This window comes from Tursiops truncatus, chromosome 5 (assembly GCF_011762595.2).
Source record: "Tursiops truncatus isolate mTurTru1 chromosome 5, mTurTru1.mat.Y, whole genome shotgun sequence".
Classification (NCBI taxonomy): domain Eukaryota; kingdom Metazoa; phylum Chordata; class Mammalia; order Artiodactyla; family Delphinidae; genus Tursiops; species Tursiops truncatus.
Window position 1 is genome coordinate 13,060,116 of NC_047038.1, and position 23,998 is coordinate 13,084,113.

The 23,998-nt window shown below is 36.1% G+C and overlaps 1 protein-coding gene and 1 long non-coding RNA gene across 7 annotated transcripts in view; one reads left to right on the plus strand and one right to left on the minus strand.

Annotated features, from left to right (window-relative positions):
- SCLT1 (sodium channel and clathrin linker 1) overlaps positions 1 to 23,998 on the plus strand; it is a 282,762-nt gene that overhangs the window by 62,382 nt on the left and 196,382 nt on the right. For 5 of the 6 annotated variants that reach the window (XM_073804837.1, XM_073804838.1, XM_019927932.3 and 2 more), the window contains exons 3-5: positions 1,196 to 1,254; positions 1,783 to 1,855; positions 5,180 to 5,235. In XM_073804837.1, the coding sequence (XP_073660938.1) occupies positions 1,196 to 1,254; positions 1,783 to 1,855; positions 5,180 to 5,235 (188 nt within the window). Of the gene's footprint in view, positions 1 to 1,195; positions 1,255 to 1,782; positions 1,856 to 5,179; positions 5,236 to 23,998 lie in introns of those variants that run through there. The other variant, XM_019927933.3, reaches the window with a different exon arrangement.
- The window catches only part of LOC141278742 (uncharacterized), a 100,783-nt gene continuing 79,685 nt past the window's right edge, over positions 2,901 to 23,998 (minus strand). Inside the window, exons 2-3 of the long non-coding RNA XR_012331865.1 lie at positions 6,364 to 6,627; positions 2,901 to 3,528 (exon numbers count right to left, since the gene is read on the minus strand). This is a non-coding gene — a long non-coding RNA (uncharacterized lncRNA). The remainder of the gene's footprint in view (positions 3,529 to 6,363; positions 6,628 to 23,998) is intronic.

The window sequence follows — 23,998 nt, forward strand, 5'->3', positions numbered from 1 at the left end:
AATTTACTTTCCATTTAGTGTGTGCTGGGATCTAATTTTATTTTTTTACCCAACACTATTAGTTGAAAAGCAGTACTTTGTCCATTTATTATAGTTATAATTCCACTTCTTTTATATACTGCATACCCATAAATACTTGAATCTATTTCTGAATTTTCTGTACTGTTCTGTTTGTTACTGTGTCTGAACCATATTGTTTTAATTACTCTAGCATTATAGTGTTTTCTCATGTAGTAGAGCAAGTTCTCCCCTCTTTTTTTTTTTTTTGGCCAGATTATCTTGGCTATTCTTGCACATTTACTCAAACATAGGAACTTTACCATCTGTTTAAGATCAAGTTTCATAAATTATTCTATTGGATTTCTTTTTTGGAATTGCATTGTACCTGCAGTGAATTTTAAGAAATATATACATTTATAATACTGACTGTTCCACATATGAGTATGGTATAGAACCCTGTTTATTTAGATCCTTTATGTCCTTAAGTAAAGTTAATATTTTATTAAAGTTATTGCAACATTTTTTTTGTTTTATTCTCAAGTACTACCTTTTCTTATAGTAGTGAATACCATATTTTTTCCTATCACATTTTCTGATTATTGCTGGTATTTGGGAAAGCAGCTGTTTTTTTTATGTTTGATCTTCTATCTGGTGACTTGGTGTACTCTGTTCTTAGTCCTAATAATTGGTAGATTATAGAGAGAGTTTTCTAGGTAAATGGTCAAATTGTCTGTAGATCAGAATAGTATTGTATGTTCCTTTTCAACCTTTAGATCTCCAACCCCCTGTCCCTGCAGCAGATTCCACTGATTGGAACCTTTAGTACAATGCTGCGTTTTAGCAGTGATAGTGAGCAGCCTTGTATTATTACTGAATTTCGTGCAGTGCTTCTGATGTTCCGCTATGAAGAATAGTAATTGATGTAGGTTTTTGGTAGATGTTCTTTATCAATCGAGAAATTTCTTCCTATTTCTATTTTGCCAAGAGTTTTATTATGTATGGGCGTTAAAATTTACTGAATACATTTTCGGCATCAGTTAATATAACTTTTTTTTTCTCTTTCCCTCTTTTGTAATTGCAGTGACAGATTTAAGGTTATAAAATGTTTACTTGTATTTAATTTTAAACTACTATCAGTTTTGACTAGAAAGATGTGAGAAAACAAAATTTTAATATGCAGTATTTTCTGTTACAGAAATCTGTCTTCAAAGGAGTTGCAGGTGACACAGTAGAAAACTCAGTAGTTGACCAAAGGTAAGGTTGAATTACCAGAAAAATATTATTTTCTTAATTATGTTTAATTATTGTTAATTTTTTAGTATTAGGAATGTTTATTTTATATTCTGCTATAATTAGGTTTAAATGATCTGTCATTGAATTGACAAGGGGAAAAAAGCCAGTATTATTGTCTATAATAGTGGTTCTCAACTGAGTGATTTTTGCTTCCCTTCCCTCCCCAGATATTTGACAATGTCTGGAAACATTTTTGCTTGTCACAATTGTGGAGGGTAAGGGTGCTAGTGGCATCTAATGGGTAGAGGCCAGGAATGCTACTAAACATCCTACAGTGCACAGGTCAGCCCCCAACAACAAAAAATTATTCAGCCTAAAATATTAATTGAGCTAAGGTTGAGAACCTCTGGTTTAGGAAAAAGGCAAAGTATTGATTGCTATGGAGAAAATTAACATAAAAATTTTGATGTTTAATTTATTTCATGTTACATATTTATTAAACTAGATTAAAAAGAATATGTATCTTTTTAACTTTGAAATTTTCTTTAGCTTTTTAGTTCCTCTTATTACTGAGTATGATAAGCATCTGGAAGAGCTAAATGGGCAGCTGAAATATTATCAGGTATGGAATCATAGCTATCAACCATTTGGTAATATTTTCTTATTAAAAAAAGAAAAAATAGACTCCCTTTCTTTACAAAAACATTGATAAGGAAGAAAATGTTTACCTGTAATCAATTTACGTGTTATTTTCTGGTGTACAGCAAAGTGATTCAGCTATACACATTTACACATTTATGTGTGTGTGTGTATATATATGTATTCTTTATCAGATTCTTTTCCATTATAGGTTAGTACAAGATATTGAATCTAGTTCCCTGTGCTATACAGTAGGTCCTTGTTGTTTATCTGTTTTATATATAGTAGTGTGTATCTGTTAATCCCAAACTCTTAATTTATCCCTGCCCCCTCTTTTCCCCTTTGGTAACCATAAGTTTGTTTTCTACTTCTGTAAGTCTGTTTCTGTTTTAAGTATAATTTTTTTTTTTTAGATTCTACATATAAATGATATCATATGATATTTGTCTTTCTCTGTCTGACTTACTTAGTATGATAATCTCTAGGACCATCCATGTTGCTGCAAATGCATTATTTCATTCTTTATGGCTGAATAATATTCCACTGTATATATGTACACCACATCTTTTTTACCCATTCATGTGTTGATAGACACTTAGGTTGCTTCCAACTGTTGGCTATTGTAAATAGTGCAGCTCTGAACATTGGGGTGCATGTATCTTTTTGAATTAGAGTTTTTGTCTTTTCCGGATATATATCCAGGAGTGGGATTGCTGGATCGTATGGTAACTCTGCTTTTAGTTTTTTAAGGAACCTCAATACTGTTTTCCAGTTTACATTCCCACCAACAGTGTAGGAAGGTTCCCTTTTCTCCACACCCTCTCCAGTATGTATTGTTTGTAGACTTTTTGATGATGGCCATTCTGACCAGTCTGAGGTGATATACTTCACTGTGGTTTTGATTTGCATTTCTCTAATAATTAATGATGTTGAGCATCATTTCATGTGCCTGTTGGCCATCTGTATGTCGTCTTTGGAGAAATGTCTATTTAGATCTTCCCCCCATTTTCTGATTGGGTGGTTGTTTTTTTGCTGTTGAGCTGTATGAGTTGTTTGTTTAAATTTTTTAATTGATAAAGAACAACAGAAAGCTCTCTTTTGCACAAATGGTATTTTGCTTTTATTTTTAGGACTAGTGAGCCTAAAGTTTCTGCTGAATTCACTCTCTCAAAATTGCTATAATGACATGTGGTTTGATTGTTATAAAATGGAATATCTAGTTATCTTGAAATTAAACTGTTTTAAATTTTAATTTTTTATAATTTACCTGATTCATATATGTCTTTAATCAGCTAGTTTACTAAGGTGTTTAACTTCATTTTTCCATTTGGCATTCTCCATCTAAGAGTGATTACTGGATTAACTTCAAGAGAGAGGAAGCTGTAGCAGAAAGCCTAAGGGGCAAGAATAGTTGCTACTTTTAGAGACAAAAAAGATGTTGACAGCTACTTCTTAAAACACTTGCTCAGGGCTTCCCTGGTGGCGCAGTGGTTGGGAGTCCGCCTGCCGATGCAGGGGACACGGGTTCGTGCCCCGGTCCGGGAAGATCCCACATGCCGCGGAGCGGCTGGGCCCATGAGCCATGGCCGCTGAGCCTGCGCGTCTGGAGCCTGTGCATTGCAATGGGAGAGGCCACAACAGTGAGAGGCCCGTGTACTGCAAAAAAAAAACAAAAACAAAAAAAAAAACACTTGCTCACATAGATATTATTGAGTAGCAAAGCTCTTATGATTTATCTTATTGACCAGTCAAAAAATAGTATATCTTGAAAGCAGGAAAATATTCACAATAATTTTCTATATGAAAGTTTCTTCCAGAAATGTAAATAATAGGGGAAAATTTGATGATAAGAAAGGTACTGCTGAATTTTTGTTTTCTTTCAACGATTAAATGTTTTGAAATATTTTACAGTAAAGAATCTTTAGTGTTACTGTCATGATCCACCCTGAATCCTAGTTAATGCATATATCCTACCTAATTATTTGAATAATATTTTTCAAGATACGCTGACATTTTTGCAATTTTTAAAGATCGATTTTTTAAAAATAATTACAAAATGGGGATAATTGCTACAATAAAATCCAAACCTCTTAGTCTGCATGGCATTCAAGCAAGACCTGCCACCTGCCTTTCCTGTTTTACCTCTCATTGCATGGCTCCATGTGTGGTCAGTTCTCAGTTATCTGGTAGTAAATTCATTCATTTTGATTTAATTGTGATTCAGGCACAGCAGGGACCTGGGAAAGGTTCACCTTTCAAGCCGGCTTTGTAGTTATAATTGGCTGTTACTGTTTTCCTAGGGGAAGCTTCCTTGAGCTTCTCTAGTTGAAAGGGAGAGAGAAAGGCTTGGAGGATTGCCTGTTCCACCCTTCCCTTGCCAGGTTCACTCCAGGATTGGCTCTTCTCCTTTAGCCTGGGGTACCCAATCAAGAGTAATGGACAGATCATGAATTGATTGCAGTTTTGTTTTAAGTATGATTTTACATGGCCTCCTTCCTGATCTCCACTTGCTCGTTTACTCTTACTGAGAACTGATGACTATGCCTGTGTCGTCTAATATTTTTTGCTTCTTTGCTTTTACTCATATTTCACCCTACTTGAAATGCCCTTTCTTTCCTGTTGAAATCTTGCAATCCCTTTAACCCCTCAGAGAAAATTAAAAATACCTTCATTTCATTCCCTTTACAGTATATATTTTATTCGTATTGGTATTTTAGTTAGTGATTTTTTTTTTTTTTACCGTCTTTCCTACTAATGTATGTGTTAGTGACCACATTGGTTTACTGTAGCAGCCTTGTATAGGACAGAGAGTTTATACAACTAAACAAGGTGGTCAATCAGAGACTGAATGAATTATTGCTAAAGAAGATCTTTATTTGCTTTTTTCCCCATTAACATTTTACTTCTTGAAATTCAAGCACTTACATGGGCTTCACCTAAACTAAGATGAATTACGATATATATTCAAGGTCTAGGGATCATCGGATATTTCTTACAGTGACATATTAAGGAATATCTTACATCTCTTTTCCTATAAACATCTCTAAATATAGGAATTACATTTTAAAATATTTATTAATATGTTATATAAAATATTTTTACTTATATTCTATTCAAAATGTTCTATTATGTTCTGTGTATCATTAAAATATCTATATTTAATATTGCTTGTTAGAAGTGAAGAATAATTACTTCTTATCTGTAGACTAGTGTCATAGAATCTGATTGCTTGCATATGAATGAACTACTTAATATAAATCTAATTGTCTGGAAAATGTTTTTCTGCAACCATATTTTATTCTTTCAGAAACAGATGGGTGAGATGAAACTACAACTTGAAAATGTCATCAAGGAAAATGAAAGGTAGATCAATTAACTACTGATTATCTTATTGTTGTCTTAGGTAACTTTTATTATTGTTATTTAGTATTTTATTCATGGAGTATACTGGTTATGAGTGTGGACGCTGGGGCCTGATTTCCTTTTTGACTCCTGGCTCCATTGCTTATTAGCTATATGACCTTGGACAAGTTAACCTCTGTGTGCTTTAGGGTTTCCTCATCTGTAAGTGGGAGACAATAACAGAACCTATTTCTTAGAGCTGACTGTAAGGGATAAAGTAATTGCTTAAAATAGGGTACATAATAAGCACCTTATAAATATTAGCAATCATGAATAGTATAGTATAGAATATATATTATATTAGGAAACATACTGATAAAACGGAAACCTGGCAACCCACCATCCAGTTAAGAGCTAAAATGTTCTCAATACTGGTGCACTTATTCATGTTTTCCTTCCCTATCCCATGCCCCTCCTTCCCTCTGCCAGCAGTTAATACTGTCTTGAATTTTTGTTTATCGTTCCCTTGCTTTTTAAAATTTTTGTAGGTATGTGTATTCCTAATGATACATTATTTAGTTTTGCATTTTTAAAAACTTCCAAAAATAGTATTATTTAGTCTTCTGAGACTTTTTTTCCACTCAATATCATGCATAAGCAGAAGAGTTTCAGGGTTGGGTCATAGGCTATGTGAATATTCAATTTTGCAATATATTGCCAATCTAATTTCCAAAGTGGCTATACCAATTTACATTCCTACCAGTGATATTTATGAGTTCTTATTGATTTGTATATTTTATCAGCACTTGCTCTTACCAGGTTTCTTAATTTTTGTTATTTTGAGTCTTAAATGGTATTTCATTGTGGTTTTAATTTACATTTTCCTGAATATCAATATGGTTAACCATTTTTCATGTATTTATTTACCCATGTGGTTTTCTCATGAAACGCTTGTTCATTTCTTTTTCCCATTTTCTCTTTATCTTTTCCTTAAATTGTCAAAGTACTTTATATAATCTGTATTCTGAATATTTGTTAGTGTGCTGATCAGTGTAGACAGTAACCATCATAGACACTTCAAACAAGAAGGGATTTAGTCACTTACAGTTAAGTACTATGTAGGTAAGATAATTGGTTTTAGAGTCATACCTTAGAGGCTGAGATTCTGAGGCCAGGAATTTATGCTGCTGCCACCATCTCTGTAGCTACCACTACAGCATCACTTCCATGGAGCTGAAAACTTGACACTGGAAAGTGGGGCGTGAGGTACTCACTTCAGGAGACACTCACGTCTATCAGTTTTGCTTGTCATCTGTTGTACCTATAGAAGAATGTTCTCAGCTCACTTCTGCCTTCTATATCCCCTTCAAGTGCCCGTCACTGGTGAACCTTTAATTCCATCCACCACACCAGCTGCAAGGACATCCGGGAAACATAGTTTTAGACTTTCAGCCATTATGAAAGCTGCTGGGATATGGAAAGGGATGGGAATGAATAATGAGTGCCAATGGCGCATTCAATGTGCTAGACAATAGATATATTTCAGGTATCTGTTCCCAGGTTGTGATATGTTTGATCAACAGAAATTTCTTTTCCTTTTTTTTTTTTAATTTTGAGGTAGTTGAATATATCAGTCTTCTTTCTTATGGTTGTTGGTCTTTGTGTATAACAAATCCTCTCTCAGCCTGTGGTCCTAAAGATCTTCTCTTACATTTTCTTCTAAAAATGTTCAGAGTTTTATTCTATCCCAAGTTTAACTTTTAAAGGTCATGCAACTGGACTGAGACCTGATATATCTTTTGTTGTCGCCTTACAAAACAAAACCAAAAAATGAAGAAATACATTTTTTTTTGGTTTTAAATTCATTTAAAGCATAAGCTCTTTTTAAGTTTGGCATTCCTTTGTTTGCATTCTTCTATGTAAATCTCTTAATTGGATTTTCAGTTTTTCTCATTTATTTGTGTTTTTTTCCCATGGGAAAGTTTTTCTAACTTTAACTTTATATGATTTACTATTCTTTCTCAAAAATCTTCCTATTAAAGACTATTGCTAAGATTTTTGAATCACCAGTGTATGTAAGCTAAGTTTGTATTTTAATGTATTGGAGATAATACGGTGTTATGTGATTGAGCTAACGATTTAGTTGTTTCCTATATTTGACTCCATACTCTTCCTTTTATGTCCAGGTCTTTTGAAACCAGTCTTTTAAAAATCTGCCTTTACCTGTTTAATAGTACTGCAGTCATGGCTCATGAATGTATTTATTCTTAGTATAATAGGGAAATGGGAAAAATGGATTCTGAGCTTATTAAAAGGCACTTTTAGTAACTCGAAATGTCATCAGGTTTTAAAGTGAACTCTATGCCCTTAGGGCAACAACCTGCTTTTAAGTATTGCTGTTAAAGACTGCAAAATCAAAAAGAGCTTATCATTTTTAAGGAAAATGTCTTAAATATGGTCAAGTCTGAATAATGGAAGCTAGCAGTGGCATGGATTATACAATAGTATGCAATTCCACATTATTGGGTTTTGGAAACTTTTTAATACATTTGTGTATAGGCGAGTATTTTCTGGGAATTGATTACAAATAGAAAATAATGAAGTCATTTTATAAAATGAGACTTAGGAAGAGGTGAAAAGATATTCATTTTATCATCCTTCCCATTTTTAGTTTATTCCTTTAAACTCAGTTCATGTTTTTTATTTTGTTTTTGTCTCATTTTTTCTTTAATATCATATTTCCTCCTCATAACTTGCCAGAGGATGAAAATTGGATATGATAATTAAATGAGTGAATATATATACAGCACTTCCTGGCACTAAGAAAATACTACCTTTTATTGTTATTATTTTTATTTTATTATTGAGGGTATGAAAGACATTATTTGTTGCCTCCATAAGAGCTATTTTCCCTTCTTTCATAATTCATATAACCCTGATTTTGTTCCAGTTGCATTGTGCTCAGCGGAGATGAGCTTCTTCCACAATCTCAGGTGATAAAACTTTGATTATAAACCAGTGCACATTTCTTTTTGCCAAGAATTGGTCTAAGTATGAACATGTGACTCACTTGTACCCAGTGAAGTATAAGGGAGAGTCTGTCGTAGAGCCTCTGGGAAAGCTTTTTCTCCCTGATAAAAAGAGAGACTGGCAAGAAGAAAACAACCTCCTTCCTGTTCCTTGTCATTTTAGAAAGTGATATATGTTGAAGCTGCTATACCCATTTTGTAACCATGAGAGCATGTATCAGAAACACAATGAGATTAGAAGAAGGGAAAGATGGGGAAGCCTTTGGTCCTTAAATTACATTATTGAACTGCTGAAACAAATCTAGAGCCACTTGCCTTCAGATTTAATATTTGGTGAGGTAATAAAACATTCATTCAGTCATTCACAAATATTTACTGAGTACTTACTAAGTACCAAGCACTGTTCAAGTTTCTGGAATACATTAGTAAATAAAACAGACAAAAATCACTGTTGCTTGTAGTCAAAGTATAGTAACTAGTACAGAGACTTAACGACATCTGTCAGGGATTCACAAACTACAGCTTGAGGGCCAAATCTGGCCTGCCACTTCTTTTAGTAAATAAAAGTTTATTAGATCACAGCCAGACTTGTTCATTTGTATACTGTCTATGGCAGCTTTTGCTCTACAATGATGGAGTTGAATAGTTGAGACAGAGACTGAATGGCCCACAAAACCTAGAATATTTGGTATCTGGTCCTTTACAGAAAAAGTTTACTCTTCTCTGATACATGTAGCTATCTTTTGCTGCTCAGTCTGTTAACTAGTCTTTGGTTCAACTGTCACCAAAAAGCTTTTTTGAAATTTATAACTGTTTACTTTTTTATTTAGGCATATATGTAGCTTTAGAGCACAGAAACAGAAAACTTCAACAGGAGTATAAAGTTAGTATTTAATAAATTAAAACAATTATATTTAGCATATTATTTATTTTACTAAGTTTGTAAGTTTTTGTTTTATGATAGTCTAATATATTTATCTTTTTAAGATTAAAACTAAATATTTATGATTTAGAAGATTTCAATAGCATTATAAAATAGAATTTTTTAGCACTATTTTCATTGATTTGTTCTTACTGACCAATGATAATTGAATAATAAATAATAATATACATCAGAGTTGTAATTTTAGGTTTGCTTTCACCATCCCTAATTATTGTATCATTAGTGTATGTTGATAATAGCCTATGAACACAGTATAGTCTATTTGAAATTTGGGAGGAAGGCGTTCATGTGTATATTTATAAAAATAGTAATAAAGCCATTATTTTTCAGTACTTGTCCAAAAATGGTATTCTCTACCCCAAAACTTTATTTATATAATAGCAAAAGATGAATATATTTGATCTATTTTCCAATGAGAGAGTGAAAAGATATCTCTGGAACAGAGATATCTCTGGAACAGTAAACCCTGCTGTTCTGATGCTAGTTTACACCATTATACTGTGAGGAAACCATCCCCAAAAGTTCACCCAAATCCTAAGCTTTCATTATAAAGTTTAATATTTCTCTTTTTAATAACCTTATATAAATTCAGAGGTACCCTGATTTCTGTGTATGTCTCTGTTTATAATAAGTCTGTGTTTGTATATTTATGTATATATATGCCTCTTACCACACCCTCCTTTGATGACTAGTCTCCAGTCACCACTGGCCGTCTTACTTCGTCTTTCTTAAAACTGGCAAACCAGTTTCCACCAGAAGACCTTTTGCATATTTCTTCTGCCTGGAATGTTATTCTCCAGACCTACACAGGACTGTCTCCTCTTCAATCAGGCAGGCATTCCCTGACCACATTATCTAGCACTCTTCCTCCCTCCCCAACTTTCTGTTTTATATTATCCAATTTTATTTGTGGTACCTATTACTACCTGAAATTATTTATTTGCTTGGTTATTATCTGTCTTATCTACTAGAATGTATCCTTCATGGAGCAGGGCCCTTGTCTATTCTGTTTACCACTGTATACCTAACACCTTTGAACAGTGCTTGATACATATTAAATGCTCAAAAAATATTTTTTGAGTGGATGATTGCAAATATTAGGAACATAAACACATACATATATTCATATTTGGCTGTTTTTTCTTCAAGAAATAGAAGCAGGTCATTCTGAGTAAATGGGAATGTATGATAAGGAGGAACATGGAATACAGCTAGAACTGGGAAACAATTAGGACAATCTCTGAGGATATGCTCCTCTTATCAGTTGTCTCATACAGCCTTAATTGTCCCCCTCAGTAATGGCACCCCTTTCCATGTAGCAGCTGCTCCTATTCTTCCAACCAAAAAGCTGATTCTCTCTGTTCTTTAGGTCAAATCCTGAAGGCACCCATTCTTGTTAGTTACTAATGGCCAACACTACTATTTTCAGTACGCTTCATGCCAGTCAGCGTATGATTGGGCTGCCCTTGAGAAATATGCAAAACTTTAATCTAATCATTGACTTCCCTCTGTAAAAAATAACCTGCGCTATTCCCCAGAGCATGGGTTATGGTCAAGGATTACTTAAGTCTGCACATGGCAGATGGTGTTAACTATAACATGTCCAATATATACATTAGATTGTAATTGTTGAAGATATCACTCTGGCTGGAGACATCAGAGAAGGCTTAAGTGAGGGGATGAAATTTGAGCAGAGTCTTTAAGAATGAGTAGGAGTTCATCAAATGAAAAATCATATGTTTATTAAAATACAGATCATTTACTGTGGTTATATCTCAGCGTATTTGTATAGGGGAATTAGGCATAAGACTGGGATGGTGGGCAGGGAGCAGATCATATAAGATCTTATATGCTCTGCTAAGAAATTTAAACTTGTCTTTCAGATGGCGTAGGGGGCTCTTCAAGGGCTTTTAGCAGAGGAGGAGGGTGCACTGTTGAAGGATTGAATTCAGTTACACTTTAGAACTTGAAAATTCCGAATTTTTCTGGAAAGAATATATATGATTCACTGTAGGAGCAGAAGAAGGGAAGCAACAATTCTAGTTATCAGACTGTTCTGTATTAATCCCCAAAAGAAACACTACACCATGGCAGGGATGTGGATACCTTCACTGAGGAAGCTTGGACTTAAGGATGAAAAATGTCAGGTGAGGGAAGGCATGTAGAGAGGTTGTACCAGGCAGTTGTCTAGAATGTTTTCTAATTATATGTATTTGTCTTACTCTATCTTCTCTCTTACTCGACTGTAAGATTCCCTAACACTATTCCCCGTTCCCCTATTTTAAGATCTACAAAATTGGGATGTAGCAATAGTGAATGACATGTCAAGATTAATAAGCAGCAATTTTTATTTTTAATAGTATGTAAAAGAATGGTGCATCTTACTATCAATGACAAATTCAATTCAAAGAAAGACTGGTTAGAAGTGTATTTGATTTGTCTTTGTCACCTCAGAGATCAAAACTTTTATAAAGTCATCATGGCCAAAATTCTATTGCCTATTAATGCTAATTAGTTATAATTTCAGGACTGCAGTTACTGGCTGGGTGATTTTCCTGGTATTAATACTTTAATCTATCTGGAACTCAGTTTCTTTCTTTTTTTTTTTTTTTTTTACTGAAGTATAGTTGATTTACAGTGTTGTGCCGATCTCTGCCGTACAGCAAAGTGACTCAGTTATACACATATATACATTCCTTTTTCGTATGTTATTTTCCATTATGGTTTTGAATATAGTTCTTATTTTCCATTATCGTTTTGAATATGGGATATTGAATATAGTTCCCTGTGCTATACATTAGAATCTTGTTGTTTATCCATTCTAAGTGTAATAGTTTGCATCTGCCAACCCCAAACTCCCAGTCTATCCCTCTCTTTCCCCCCTCCCCCTTGGCAACCACAAGTCTGTTCTCTACATCTATGAGTCTGTTTCTGTTTTGTAGATAGGTTCATTTGTGCCATATTTTAAATTCCACATATAAGTGATGTCATATGGTATTTGTCTTTCTCTTTCTGACTTACTTCACTTAGTATCATAATCTCTGTTTGCATCCATGTTGCTGCAAATGGCATTATTTCATTCTTTTTTATGTCTAAGTAGTATTCCATTGTATATATGTAGTACATCTTCTTTATTCATTCATCTGTTGATGGACATTTAGGTTGTTTCCGTGTTTTGGCTATTGTGAATAGTGCTGCTATCAACATAGGGGTGCATGTATCCTTTTGAATTATAGTTTTGTCTGGATATATTCTCAGGAGTAGGATTGCTGGATCATATGGTTCATTCTATTTTTAGTTTTCTGAGGAACCTCCATACTGTTTTCCATAGTGGCTGTACCAACGTACATTCCCACCAACAATGTAGGAGGTGGAGCTTAGTTTCTTTTTTTTTTTTCCTCCATGCAAATTATTCTTTATTTCTTCAGACACTCATACTTTCTTAGCATTCTGTCTGCTCACATTTTCCAACAGCCTGAGAACACCACCCACATCTCTATACATTAAACTTATACACATTCTTAGGAACCAATTTAAATATGATCTTTTCTGAAAAATCTTTGCACATTCCATTATAGTATTATTTTTAACATCTTTATTGGAGTATAATTGCTTTACAATGGTGTGTTAGTTTCTGCTTTATAATAAAGTGACTCATTATAATATTTTTGTACCTTGGTTAGGGCATTTATTACTTTTACTTTGGATTGCAGACACTTGCTTATGTATATGTACATCAAATCAATAAAACAATAATTCAAATCTGTTTCATGTCTTCTATTACTTAAATAGGTCTTTTTTTATTAGTTATCTATTTTATACATATTAGTGTATATATGTCAATCCCAGTCTCCCAATTCATCCCCCCTCACCCCGCTTTCCCCCCTTAGTGTCCGTATGTTTAGATCTCAGTTCCTTAATCTATAAAATGAGAGATTTGGACTAGATTTCAGTTTTATTTTTTATATATTTTTATGATTATAGTAAGTGCTAGTTAATTTTGAAGTAATACTGCAAGTGGTAAGATAGAAAAATAATAAAAGCCATAAGTAACAACTTAAAAGGCATAGATATGTAGTAATTTAATGTAAAGCATCATATTATATTTTAGGATAATATTTATTTTCATAAAGACTTTTTATCAGGAATATCTTATCCAATGAAATAGTCAACAGGAAGAGGTCAGAAACACTGTTACTTTTTTGATTTAGTACATTGTACCTAGCATAAAATATAGTACAAACCCTCTTTCTTTCTAGATTAATAGATGGTCTGCAGATTGAAAGAGGCAATAAAGTGGAGAATCATAAGACATACATAGAATACTTTAAAAATTTTTGACGTTGACTCAATGTAAATGTGCACTTATTTAATCTTTTTTTATATAATGCCTAAGACCTTTACTTGAGTAAGCCTACTAATTGTAGTTCTTTGTTGTCTTTTATACATAAACCATAAAGATAATTCATTCTTTATTTTTTTTTTACATATTTATTGGAGTATAATCGCTTTACAGTGGTGCGTCAGTTTCTACCTTATAACAAAGTGACACAGTTATACATATACATATGTTCCCATATCTCTTCCCTCTTGCGTCTCCCTCCCTCCCACCCTCCCTATCCCACCCTCTAGGTGGTCACAAAGCACCGAGCTGATCTCCCTGTGCTATGCGGCTGCTTCCCACTAGCTATCTATTTTACATTTGGTAGTGTATATATGTCCATGCCACTCTCTCACTTTCTCACAGCTTACCCTTCCCCCGCCCCATATCCTCAAGTCCATTCTCTAGTAGGTCTGTGTCTTTATTCCTGTCTTACCCCTAGGTTCTTCATGACATTTTTTTTTCTTAGATTCAATATATATGTTAGCATACGGTATTTGTTTGTCTCATTCTGACTTATTTCACTCTGTATGACAGACTCTAGGTCCATCCACCTCACTACAAATAACTCCATTTCGTGTCTTTTTTGGCTCAGTAATATTCCATTGTATATATGTGCCACATCTTCTTTATCCATTCATCCGATGATGGACACTTAGGTTGCTTCCATGTCCTGGATATTGTAAATAGAGCTGCAATTAACATTTTGGTACATGACTCTTTTTGAATTACGGTTTTCTCAGGGTATATGCCCAGTAGTGGGATTGCTGGGTCATGTGGTATTTCTATTTGTAGTTTTTTAAGGAACCTCCATACTGTTCTCCATAGTGGCTGTACCAATTCATATTCCCACCAGCAGTGCAAGAGTGTTCCCTTATCTCCACACCCTCTCCAGCATTTATTGTTTCTAGATTTTTTTTTTTTACATCTTTATTGGAGTATAATTGCTTCACAATGGTATGTTAGTTTCTGCTTTATAACAGAGTGAATCAGTTATACATATACATATGTTCCAATATCTCTTCCCTCTTGCGTCTCCCTCCCTCCCACCCTCCCTATCCCACCCCTCTAGGTGGTCACAAAGCACCGAGCTGATCTCCCTGTGCTATGCGGCTGCTTCCCACTAGCTATCTGTTTTACGCTTGGTAGTGTATATATGTCCATGTCACTCTCTCACTTCGTCACAGCTTACCCTTCCCCCTCGCCATATCCTCAAGTCCATTCTCTAGTAGGTCTGTGTCTTTATTCCCATCTTACCCCTAGGCTCTTCATGACATTTTTTTTTTCTTAAATTCCATATATATGTGTTAGCAAACGATATTTGTCTTTCTCTTTCTGACTTACTTCACTCTGTATGACAGACTCTAGGTCTATCCACCTCATTACAAATAGCTAAATTTCGTTTCTTTTTATGGCTCAGTAATATTCCATTGTATATATGTGCCACATCTTCTTTATCCATTCGGCCAATGATGGACACTTAGGTTGTTTCCATCTCCTGGCTATTGTAAATAGAGCTGCAGTGAACATTTTGGTACATGACTCTTTTTGAATTATGGTTTTCTCAGGGTATATGCCCAGTAGTGGGATTGCTGGGTCATATGGTAGTTCTATTTGTAGTTTTTTAACGAACCTCCATACTGTTCTCCATAGTGGCTGTACCAATTCACATTCCCACCAGCAGTGCAAGAGTGTTCCCTTTTCTCCACACCCTCTCCAGCATTTATTGTTTCTAGATTTTTTTTTTCTTTTTTTTTGTGGTATGCAGGCCTCTCACTGTTGTGACCTCTCCCGTTGCGGAGCACAGACTCCGGACACGCAGGCTCAGCAACCGTGGCTCACGGGCCCAGCCGCTCCACAGCATGTGGGATCTTCCCGGACCGGGGCACGAACCCGTGTCCCCTGCATCGGCAGGCGGACTCTCAACCACTGCGCCACCAGGGAAGCCCTGTTTCTAGATATTTTGATGATGGCCATTCTGACTGGTGTGAGATGATATCTCATTGTAGTTTTGATTTGCATTTCTCTAATGATTAATTATGTTGAGCATTCTTTCATGTGTTTGTTGGCAATCTGTATGTCTTCTTTGGAGAAATGTCTCTTTAGGTCTTCTGCCCATTTTTGTATTGGGTTGTTTGTTTTTTTATTATTGAGCTGCATGAGCTGCTTGTAAATTTTGGAGATGAATCCTTTGTCAGTTGCTTCATTTGCAAATATTTTCTCCCATTCTGAGGGTTATCTTTTGGTCTTGTTTCTGGTTTCCTTTGCTGTGCAAAAGCTTTGAAGTTTCATTAGGTCCCATTTCTTTATTTTTCTTTTTATTTCAATTTCTCTAGGAGGTGGGTCAAAAAGGATCTTGCTGTGATTTATGTCATAGAGTGTTCTGTCTGTGTTTTCCTCTAAGAGTTTGATAGTGTCTGGCCTTACATTTAGGTCTTTAATCCATTTTGAGCTTATTTTTGTGTATGGTGTTAGGGAGTGTTCTAATTTCATACTTTTAATGTACCTGTCCAGTTTACCCAGCACTACTTATTGAAGATGCTGTCCTTTCTTCACTGTACATACCTACCTCCTTTATCAAGATGAGGTGACCATATGTGTGTGGGTTTATCTCCGGGCTTTCTATCCTGTTCCATTGATCTATCTTTCTGTTTTTGTGCCAGTACCATACTGTCTTGATTACTGTAGCTTTGTAGTATAGTCTGAAGTCAGGGAGCCTGATTCCTCCAGGCCCGTTTTTCGTTCTCAGGATTGCTTTGGCTATTCGGAGTCTTTTGTGTTTCCATGCAAATTGTGAAATTTTTTGTTCTAGTTCTGTGAAAAATGCCCATGGTAGTTTGATAGGGATTGCATTGAAACTGTAGAGTGCTTTGGGTAGTAGAGTCATTTTCACAGTGTTGATTCTTCCAATCCAAGAACATGGTATATCTCTCCATCTATTTGTATCTTTAATTTCTTTCATCAGTCTTATAATTTTCTGCATACAGGTCTTTTGTCTACTTAGGTAGGTTTATTCCTAGATATTTTATTCTTTTTGTTGCAGTGGTTAATGGGAGTGTTTTCTTAATTTCACTTTCAGATTTTTCATCATTAGTGTATAGGAATGCCAGAGATTTCTGTGCATTAACTTTGTATCCTGCTACTTTACCAAAATCATTGATTAGCTCTAGTAGTTTTCTGGTAGCATCTTTAGGATTCTCTATGTATTACATCATGTTATTTGCAAACAGTGACAGATTTACTTCTTCTTTTCTTATTTGGATTCTTTTATTTCCTTTTCTTCTCTGATTGCTGTGGCTAAAACTTCCAAAACTGTGTTGAATAATAGTGGTGAGAGTGGGCAACCTTGTCTTCTTCCTAATGTTAGTTGAAATGCTTTCAGTTTTTCACCATTGAGGACGATGTTGGCTGTGGGTTTGTCATATATGGCCTTTATTATGTTGAGGAAAGTTCCCTCTATGCCTACTTTCTGCAGGGTTTTTAATCATAAATTGGTATTGAAGTTTGTCGAAAACTTTCTCTGCATCTATTGAGATGACCATATGGTTTTTCTCCTTCAAGTTGTTAATATGGTGTATCACATTGATTGATTTGCGTATATTGAAGAATCCTTGCATTTATTCCTGGAGTAAACCCCACTTGATCATGGTGTATGATCCTTTTAATGTGCTGTTGGATTCTGTTTGCTAGTATTTTGTGAGGATTTTTGCATCTATGTTCATCAGTGATATTGGCCTGTAGTTTTCTTTCTTGGTGACATCCTTTTCTGGTTTTGGTATCAGGGTGATGGTGGCCTCCTAGAATGAGTTTGGGAGTGTTCCTCCCTCTGCTGTATTTTGGAAAAGTTGGAAAAGGATAGGTGTTACCTCTTCTCTAAATGTGTGATAGAATTTGCCTGTGAAGCCATCTGGTCCTGGGCTTTTGTTTGTTGGATGATTTTTAATCACAGTTTCAATTTCAGTGCTTGTGATTGCTCTGTTCATATTTTCTATTTCCTCCTGATTCAATCTTGGCAGCTTGTGCATTTCTAAGAACTTGTCCATTTCTTCCAGGTTGTCCATTTTACTGGCATAGAGTTGCTTGTAGTAATCTCTCATGATCTTTTGTATTTCTGCAGTGTCAGTTGTTAACTTCTCCTTTTTCGTTTCTAATTCTGTTGATTTGAGTCTTCTCCCTTTTTTTCTTGATGTGTCTGGCTAATCGTTTATCAATTTTGTTTATCTTCTAAAAGAACCAGCTTTTAGTTTTATTGATCTTTGCTATCATTTCCTTCATATCTTTTTCATTTATTTCTGATCTGATCTTTATGATTTCTTTCCTTCTGCTAACTTTGGGGTTTTTTTGTTCTTCTTTCTCTAATTGATTTAGGTGCAAGGTTAGGTCGTTTATTCGAGATGTTTCCTGTTTCTTAAGGTAGGATTGTATTGCTATAAACTTCCCTCTTAGAACTGGTTTTACTGCATCCCATAGGTTTTGGGTCATCGTGTCTCCATTGTCATTTGTTTCTAGGTATTTTTTGATTTCCTCTTTGATTTCTTCAGTGATCACTTCATTTTTAAGTACTGTATTGTTTAGCCTCCATGTGTTTGTATTTTTATACAGATATTTTCCTGTAATTGATATCTAGTCTCATAGCGTAGTGTTCAGAAAAGATACTTGATACACTTTCAGTTTTCTTAATTTACCAAGGCTTGATTTGTGACCCATGATATGATCTATCTGGAGAATGTTCCATGAGCACTTGAGAAAAATGTATTCTGTTGTTTTTGGATGGAATGTCCTATAAATATCAATTAAGTCCATCTTGTTTAATGTGTCATTTAACGCTTTTGTTTCCTTTTTTATTTTCATTTTGGATGATCTGTCCATTGGTGAAAGTGGGGTGTTAAAGTCCCCTACTGTGAATATGTTACTGTCGATTTCCCCTTTTATGGCTGTTAGCATTTGCCTTATGTATTGAGGTGCTCCTATGTTGGGTGCATAAATATTTACAATTGTTATATCTTCTTCTTGGATCGATCCCTTGATCATTATGTAGTGTCCTTCTTTGTCTCTTGTAATCGTCTTTATTTTAAAATCTGTTTTGTCTGATATGAGTCTTGCTCCTCCAGCTTTCTTTTGATTTCCATTTGCATGGAATATCTTTTTCCATCCCCTCACTTTCAGTCTGTATGTGTCTCTAGGTCTGAAGTGGGTCTCTGGTAGAAAGCATATATATGGATCTTGTTTTTGTATCCATTCAGCCAATCTGTGTCTTTTGGTGGAAGCATTTAGTCCATTTACATTTAAGGTAATTATCGATATGTATGTTCCTATTCCCATTTTCTTAATTGTTTTGAGTTTGTTATTGTAGGTCTTTTCCTTCTCTTGTGTTTCTTGCCTAGAGAAGTTCCTTTAGCATTTGTTGTAAAGCTGGTTTGGTGGTGTTGAACTCTCTCAGCTTTTGCTTGTCTGTAAAGGTTTTAATTTCTCCATCAAATCTGAATGAGATCCTTGCTGGGTAGAGTAATCTTGGTTGTAGGTTTTTCTCCTTCATCACTTTAAATATGTCCTGCCAGTCCCTTCTGGCTTGCAGAGTTTCTGCTGAAAGATCAGCTGTTAACCTTATGGGGATTCCTTTCTGTGTTATTTGTTGTTTTTCCCTTGCTGCTTTTAATATGTTTTCTTTGTATTTAATTTTTGACAGTTTGATTAATATGTGTCTTGGCATGTTCCTTCTTGGATTTATCTTGTATGGGATTCTCTGTGTTTCCTGTACTTGATTAACTATTTCCTTTCCCATATTAGGGAAGTTTTCAACTATAATCTCTTCAAATATTTTCTCAATCCCTTTCTTTTTCCTTTCTTCTTCTGGGACCCCTATAATTCGAATGTTGGTGCATTTAATGTTGTCCCAGAGGTCTCTGAGACTGTTCTCAGTGCTTTTCATTCTTTTTTCTTTATTCTGCTCTGCAGTAGTTATTTCCACTATTTTATCTTCCAGGTCACTTATCCGTTTTTCTGCCTCAGTTATTCAGCTATTGATCCCTTCTACAGTATTTTTCATTTCATTTATTGTGTTGTTCATCATTGTTTGTTTCATCTTTAGTTCTTCTGGGTCCTTGTTAAATGTTTCTTGCATTTTGTCTAGTCTATTTCCAAGATTTTGTATCATCTTTACTATCATTATTCTGAATTCTTTTCCAGGTGGACTGCCTATTTCCTCTTCATTTGTTAGGTCTGGTGGGTTTTCATCTTGCTCCTTCATCTGCTGTGTGTTTTTCTGTCTTTTCATTTTGCTTATCTTACTGTGTTTGGGGTCTCCTTTTTGCAGGCTGCAGGTTCGTAGTTTCCATTGTTTTTGCTGTCTGTCCCCAGTGGCTATAGAAGGTTCAGTGGGTTGTGTAGGCTTCCTTGTGGAGGGGGCTAGTGCCTGTGTTCTGGTGGATGAGACTGGACCTTGTCTTTCTGGTGGGCAGGTCCACGTCTGGTGGTATGTTTTTTGGGTGTCTGTGGCCTTATTATGATTTTAGGCAGCCTGTCTGATAATGGGTGGGGTTGTGTTCCTGTCTTGCTAGTTGTTTGGCATAGGGTGTCCAGCACTGTAGCTTGCTGGTCGTTGACTGAAGCTGGGTGTTGGTGTTGAGATGGAGATCTCTGGGAGATTTTTGCTGTTTGATATTATGTGCAGCTGGGAGGTCTCTTGTGGACCAGTGTCCTGAAATTTGCTTTCCCACCTCAGAGGCACAGCACTGACTCTTGGCTGCAATAACTAGAGCCTTTCATCCACACGGCTCCGAATAAAAGGGAGAAAAAGAAGGAAGGGAGGGAGGGAGGAAGGAAGGAAAAGAGGGTAAAATAAAATAAAGTAAGATAAAATAAAATAAAGTTATTAAAATAAAATATAATTATTAAGATAAAATTTTTTTTCAAAAGTAAAAAAAAAAAAAAAATACAGATGGACAGAACCCAGGACAAATAATGAAAGCAAAGCTATAGAGACAAAATCTCACACAGAAGCATACACATACACACAAAAAGAGGAAAAGGGGAAAAAATAATAAATCTTGGTCTCAAAGGCCACCTCTTCAATTTGGGATGATTCTTTGTCTATTCAGGTATTCCACAGATGCAGGGTACATCAAGTTGATTGTGGAGATTTAATCTGCTGCTCCTGAGGCTGCTGGGCGAGATTTCCCTTTCTTTTCTTTGTTCGCACAACTGCCGGGGCTCAGCTTTGGATTTGGTCCCGCCTTTGCGTGTAGGTCGCCGGAGGGCGTCTGTTCTTTGCTCAGAACGGGGTTAAAGGAGCAGCTGATTCAGGGACTCTGGCTCACTCAGGCCCGGGAGAGGGAGGTGCACGGAGTGCAGGGCGAGCCTGCAGTGGCAGAGGCTGCCGTGACATTACACCAGCCTGAGGCACACCGTGTGTTCTCCCGGGGAAGCTGTCCCTGGATCATGGGACCCTGGCAGTAGCGGGCTGCACAGGCTCCCCGGAAGTGAGGTGTGGATAGTGACCTGTGCTTGCACATAGACTTCTTGGTGGCGGCAGGAACAGCCTTAGCGTCTCATGCCCGTCTCTGGGTTCCGTGCTTTAGCCGCGGCTCGCGCCCGTCTCTGGAGCTCCTTTAAGCAGCGCTCTTAATCCCCTCTCCTTGCGCACCAGGAAACAAAGAGGGAAGAAAAAATCTCTTGCCTCTTCGGCGGGTCCATATTTTTCCCCGGACTCCCTCCCGGCTAGCTGTGGTGCACTAACCCCTTCAGGCTGTGTTCACGCTGCCAACCCCAGTCCTCTCCCGGCACTCTGACCGAAGCTGGAGCTTCAGCTCCCAGACCCCGCCTGCCTAGGCGTGTGAGCAGAGAAGTGTCTCGGGCTGGTGAGTGCTGGTCGGCACCGATCCTCTGTGCGGGAATCTCTCCGCTTTGCCCTCCGCACCCCTGTTGCTGTGCTCTCCCCCGCAGCTCCAAAGCTTCCCCCCTCTGCCACGTGCAATCTCCGCCCGCGAAGGGCCTTCTAGTGTGTGGAAACCTTTCCTCCTTCACAGCTCCCTCCCACTGGTGCAGGTCCCGTCCCTATTCTTTTGTCTCTGTTTATTCTTTTTTCTTTTGCCCTATCCAGGTACATGGGGAGTTTCTTGCCTTTTGGGAGGTCTGAGGTCTTCTGCCAGTGTTCAGTAGGTATTCTGTAGGAGTTGTTCCACGTGTAGATGTGTTTCTGATGTATCTGTGGGGAGGAAGGTGATCTCCACGTCTTACTCTTCCACCATCTTTCTAGTTGTCAATTCATTCTTTATAATTTCCAGTTTCAGTTTCTTTGAAGAAGAGTGAGAACTTAGAGATCCTTTTGATCTCCTTTTGATCCTCTGTGATTTTATAAATTTTCTGACTATTGTAATTATTTTACCTACCTCTAATTCAACAGCAGCTATTTAACAACTCATCTTTACTGAGCCTTTCATATTCAGTCTAGGTTTCATAGAAAAAACCCCAACTCTCTTGTAGTTTTATTTTTTTCACTTTGGTTCACATTTAATTAAATTATACAGTTATAATAATAGTTTATGGCAGGTATAGTAGATTGGCTTAACATCTGTTCCAACCTCCTTTTTGTATACCTTGTACTGCAAAGGCTTGAAAACTAAAAACTAGTTCAGGGTAGGAATTAGGTTCTGCTAATGATAAACACATGTAAGAGACCTAAATTAGGAGATAAATAGGAGGAGAAGCTGTGTATGAGAATCTGTTTTTGTGGATGAGATTCTAACAAGTGTAGAGTGTCTCTAGAGCCAGTAGTTCTGGCAGCCGCTTCTGTCAGAGCTAAGTCAGGGTGTTCCTGCAGGCAACAGCTCTGGCAGTTACTTCCTGACCCCAGGATCTCGGCTAAAGAGGTGTGCTCCTAGAACCCGCGGTTGGTGTAGCCACTTCCTGATTGTCCAGCTTCCTAATTGTGGTCTATATATAATTTCTCTCAGCAAAACAGTTCTACAGTTAACTAAACCAATAAGATTGACTCTTTTTTTTAGCATTTGCACTAGAAAATAGAGATCAGCTAGTTGATGGTGACTGCAGATAAAGCACCTATGCAGAGAAATGTGGTGCCACTAGTGTTATTAATAAGGGTAACACTGTTTACTTCTACAAAGCTTTGTGTGATTTCTCTTCATTTCTCCTCTTACTGTGAAGCCAATCAAATATGATGGAACTTTCTCCTCTTTATTTTCTTACAGGTCTTATGTTTTGACTTGATTATATATTTGAATAAATACAGCTAGGACCACAACTATCTTACTATCCTGTACATAATATCTCTTCAAATGTTTGTTGAACTTACTACAATTATTGATATCTAATTTTCAATATTTGGTAGCCATACGTAAAAAATAATGCTTTGAAAAAGACTAATTCCTTAAACCTTTGCAGTACTTAAATGGCTTTATTTTCTCAATTATACTGCTAAGATCTTTGGAGAATTAAATAACATGTATTTACTTAGTATTTATAAATATATTATTGCAACTAGATAATACTTCAAAGAAAACAAGGGCAAAAATAGACAGGAATGTAAAAGGTATAAAGAGTAAAGAACAAGTTTGAGTATATGTGTGTATATTTTTCTGTTTATACTACTCATATATAAACCAATAGGAATATACTGTGTTTTTCAAGACCCATGAAACATTTACATAGACATGGGCTGCAGACCCTCCCCACCACATACATACATACAAATTAAACATAAATCACACCTACAATAAATTAGAAATAACAAGAAGTGAGTGTAAAGAATTTCTTTTAACTACATTTTCAACTACTGAGATAAAGAGGAAAACTAAAATTAAAAACTGCATAAAATAAATAGCATATCAAACTAGTGAGATGCAGCCAAACTGGTACTCAGAACATTTTTAATTAACTGAAAATAAGTTAGATAGTTTTGTTTAGAGTGATGGTAAGAGACTCCTTCTGAGAAAACTAGAGAATCTGGACAAAAACTAGAAAATCTTGACAAAAATTTGACAAAAATCAAATTTGTTTAAAGTGAATTGGAGTCAGTGTAGAATTGTAGGGTAAAGACCAGGAAAAGAAAGAAATCCAGGGATATGAGCCTGCATTTGGGGTTACTTTCCCTTAAACATATCTCCTGATGTCAGAAGAGGTGAAGAGTGGTTGAAAACTGAGCAGAGCTCGAAACAAATTCATGGAGCTGGAGAAATAAAAATTGAAATTTAGAGCCCATCAGACTTGAGGGTAGGTGGCTCAGGAACATCCAGGCTTTGAAGTAAGAGTGACTCCCCCAAAATAGACTAGTCCTGAAAAGATCTAAAACATGACTCTGATGTTTGATACAACATGATGTTATAAATGACATGATCAGGGATTGATAATACCCCTCCCCACCTGGAAAAAGAAAAGGAAGACTTTTAGAGGAAGATAACATCATTTCTAGGCCTC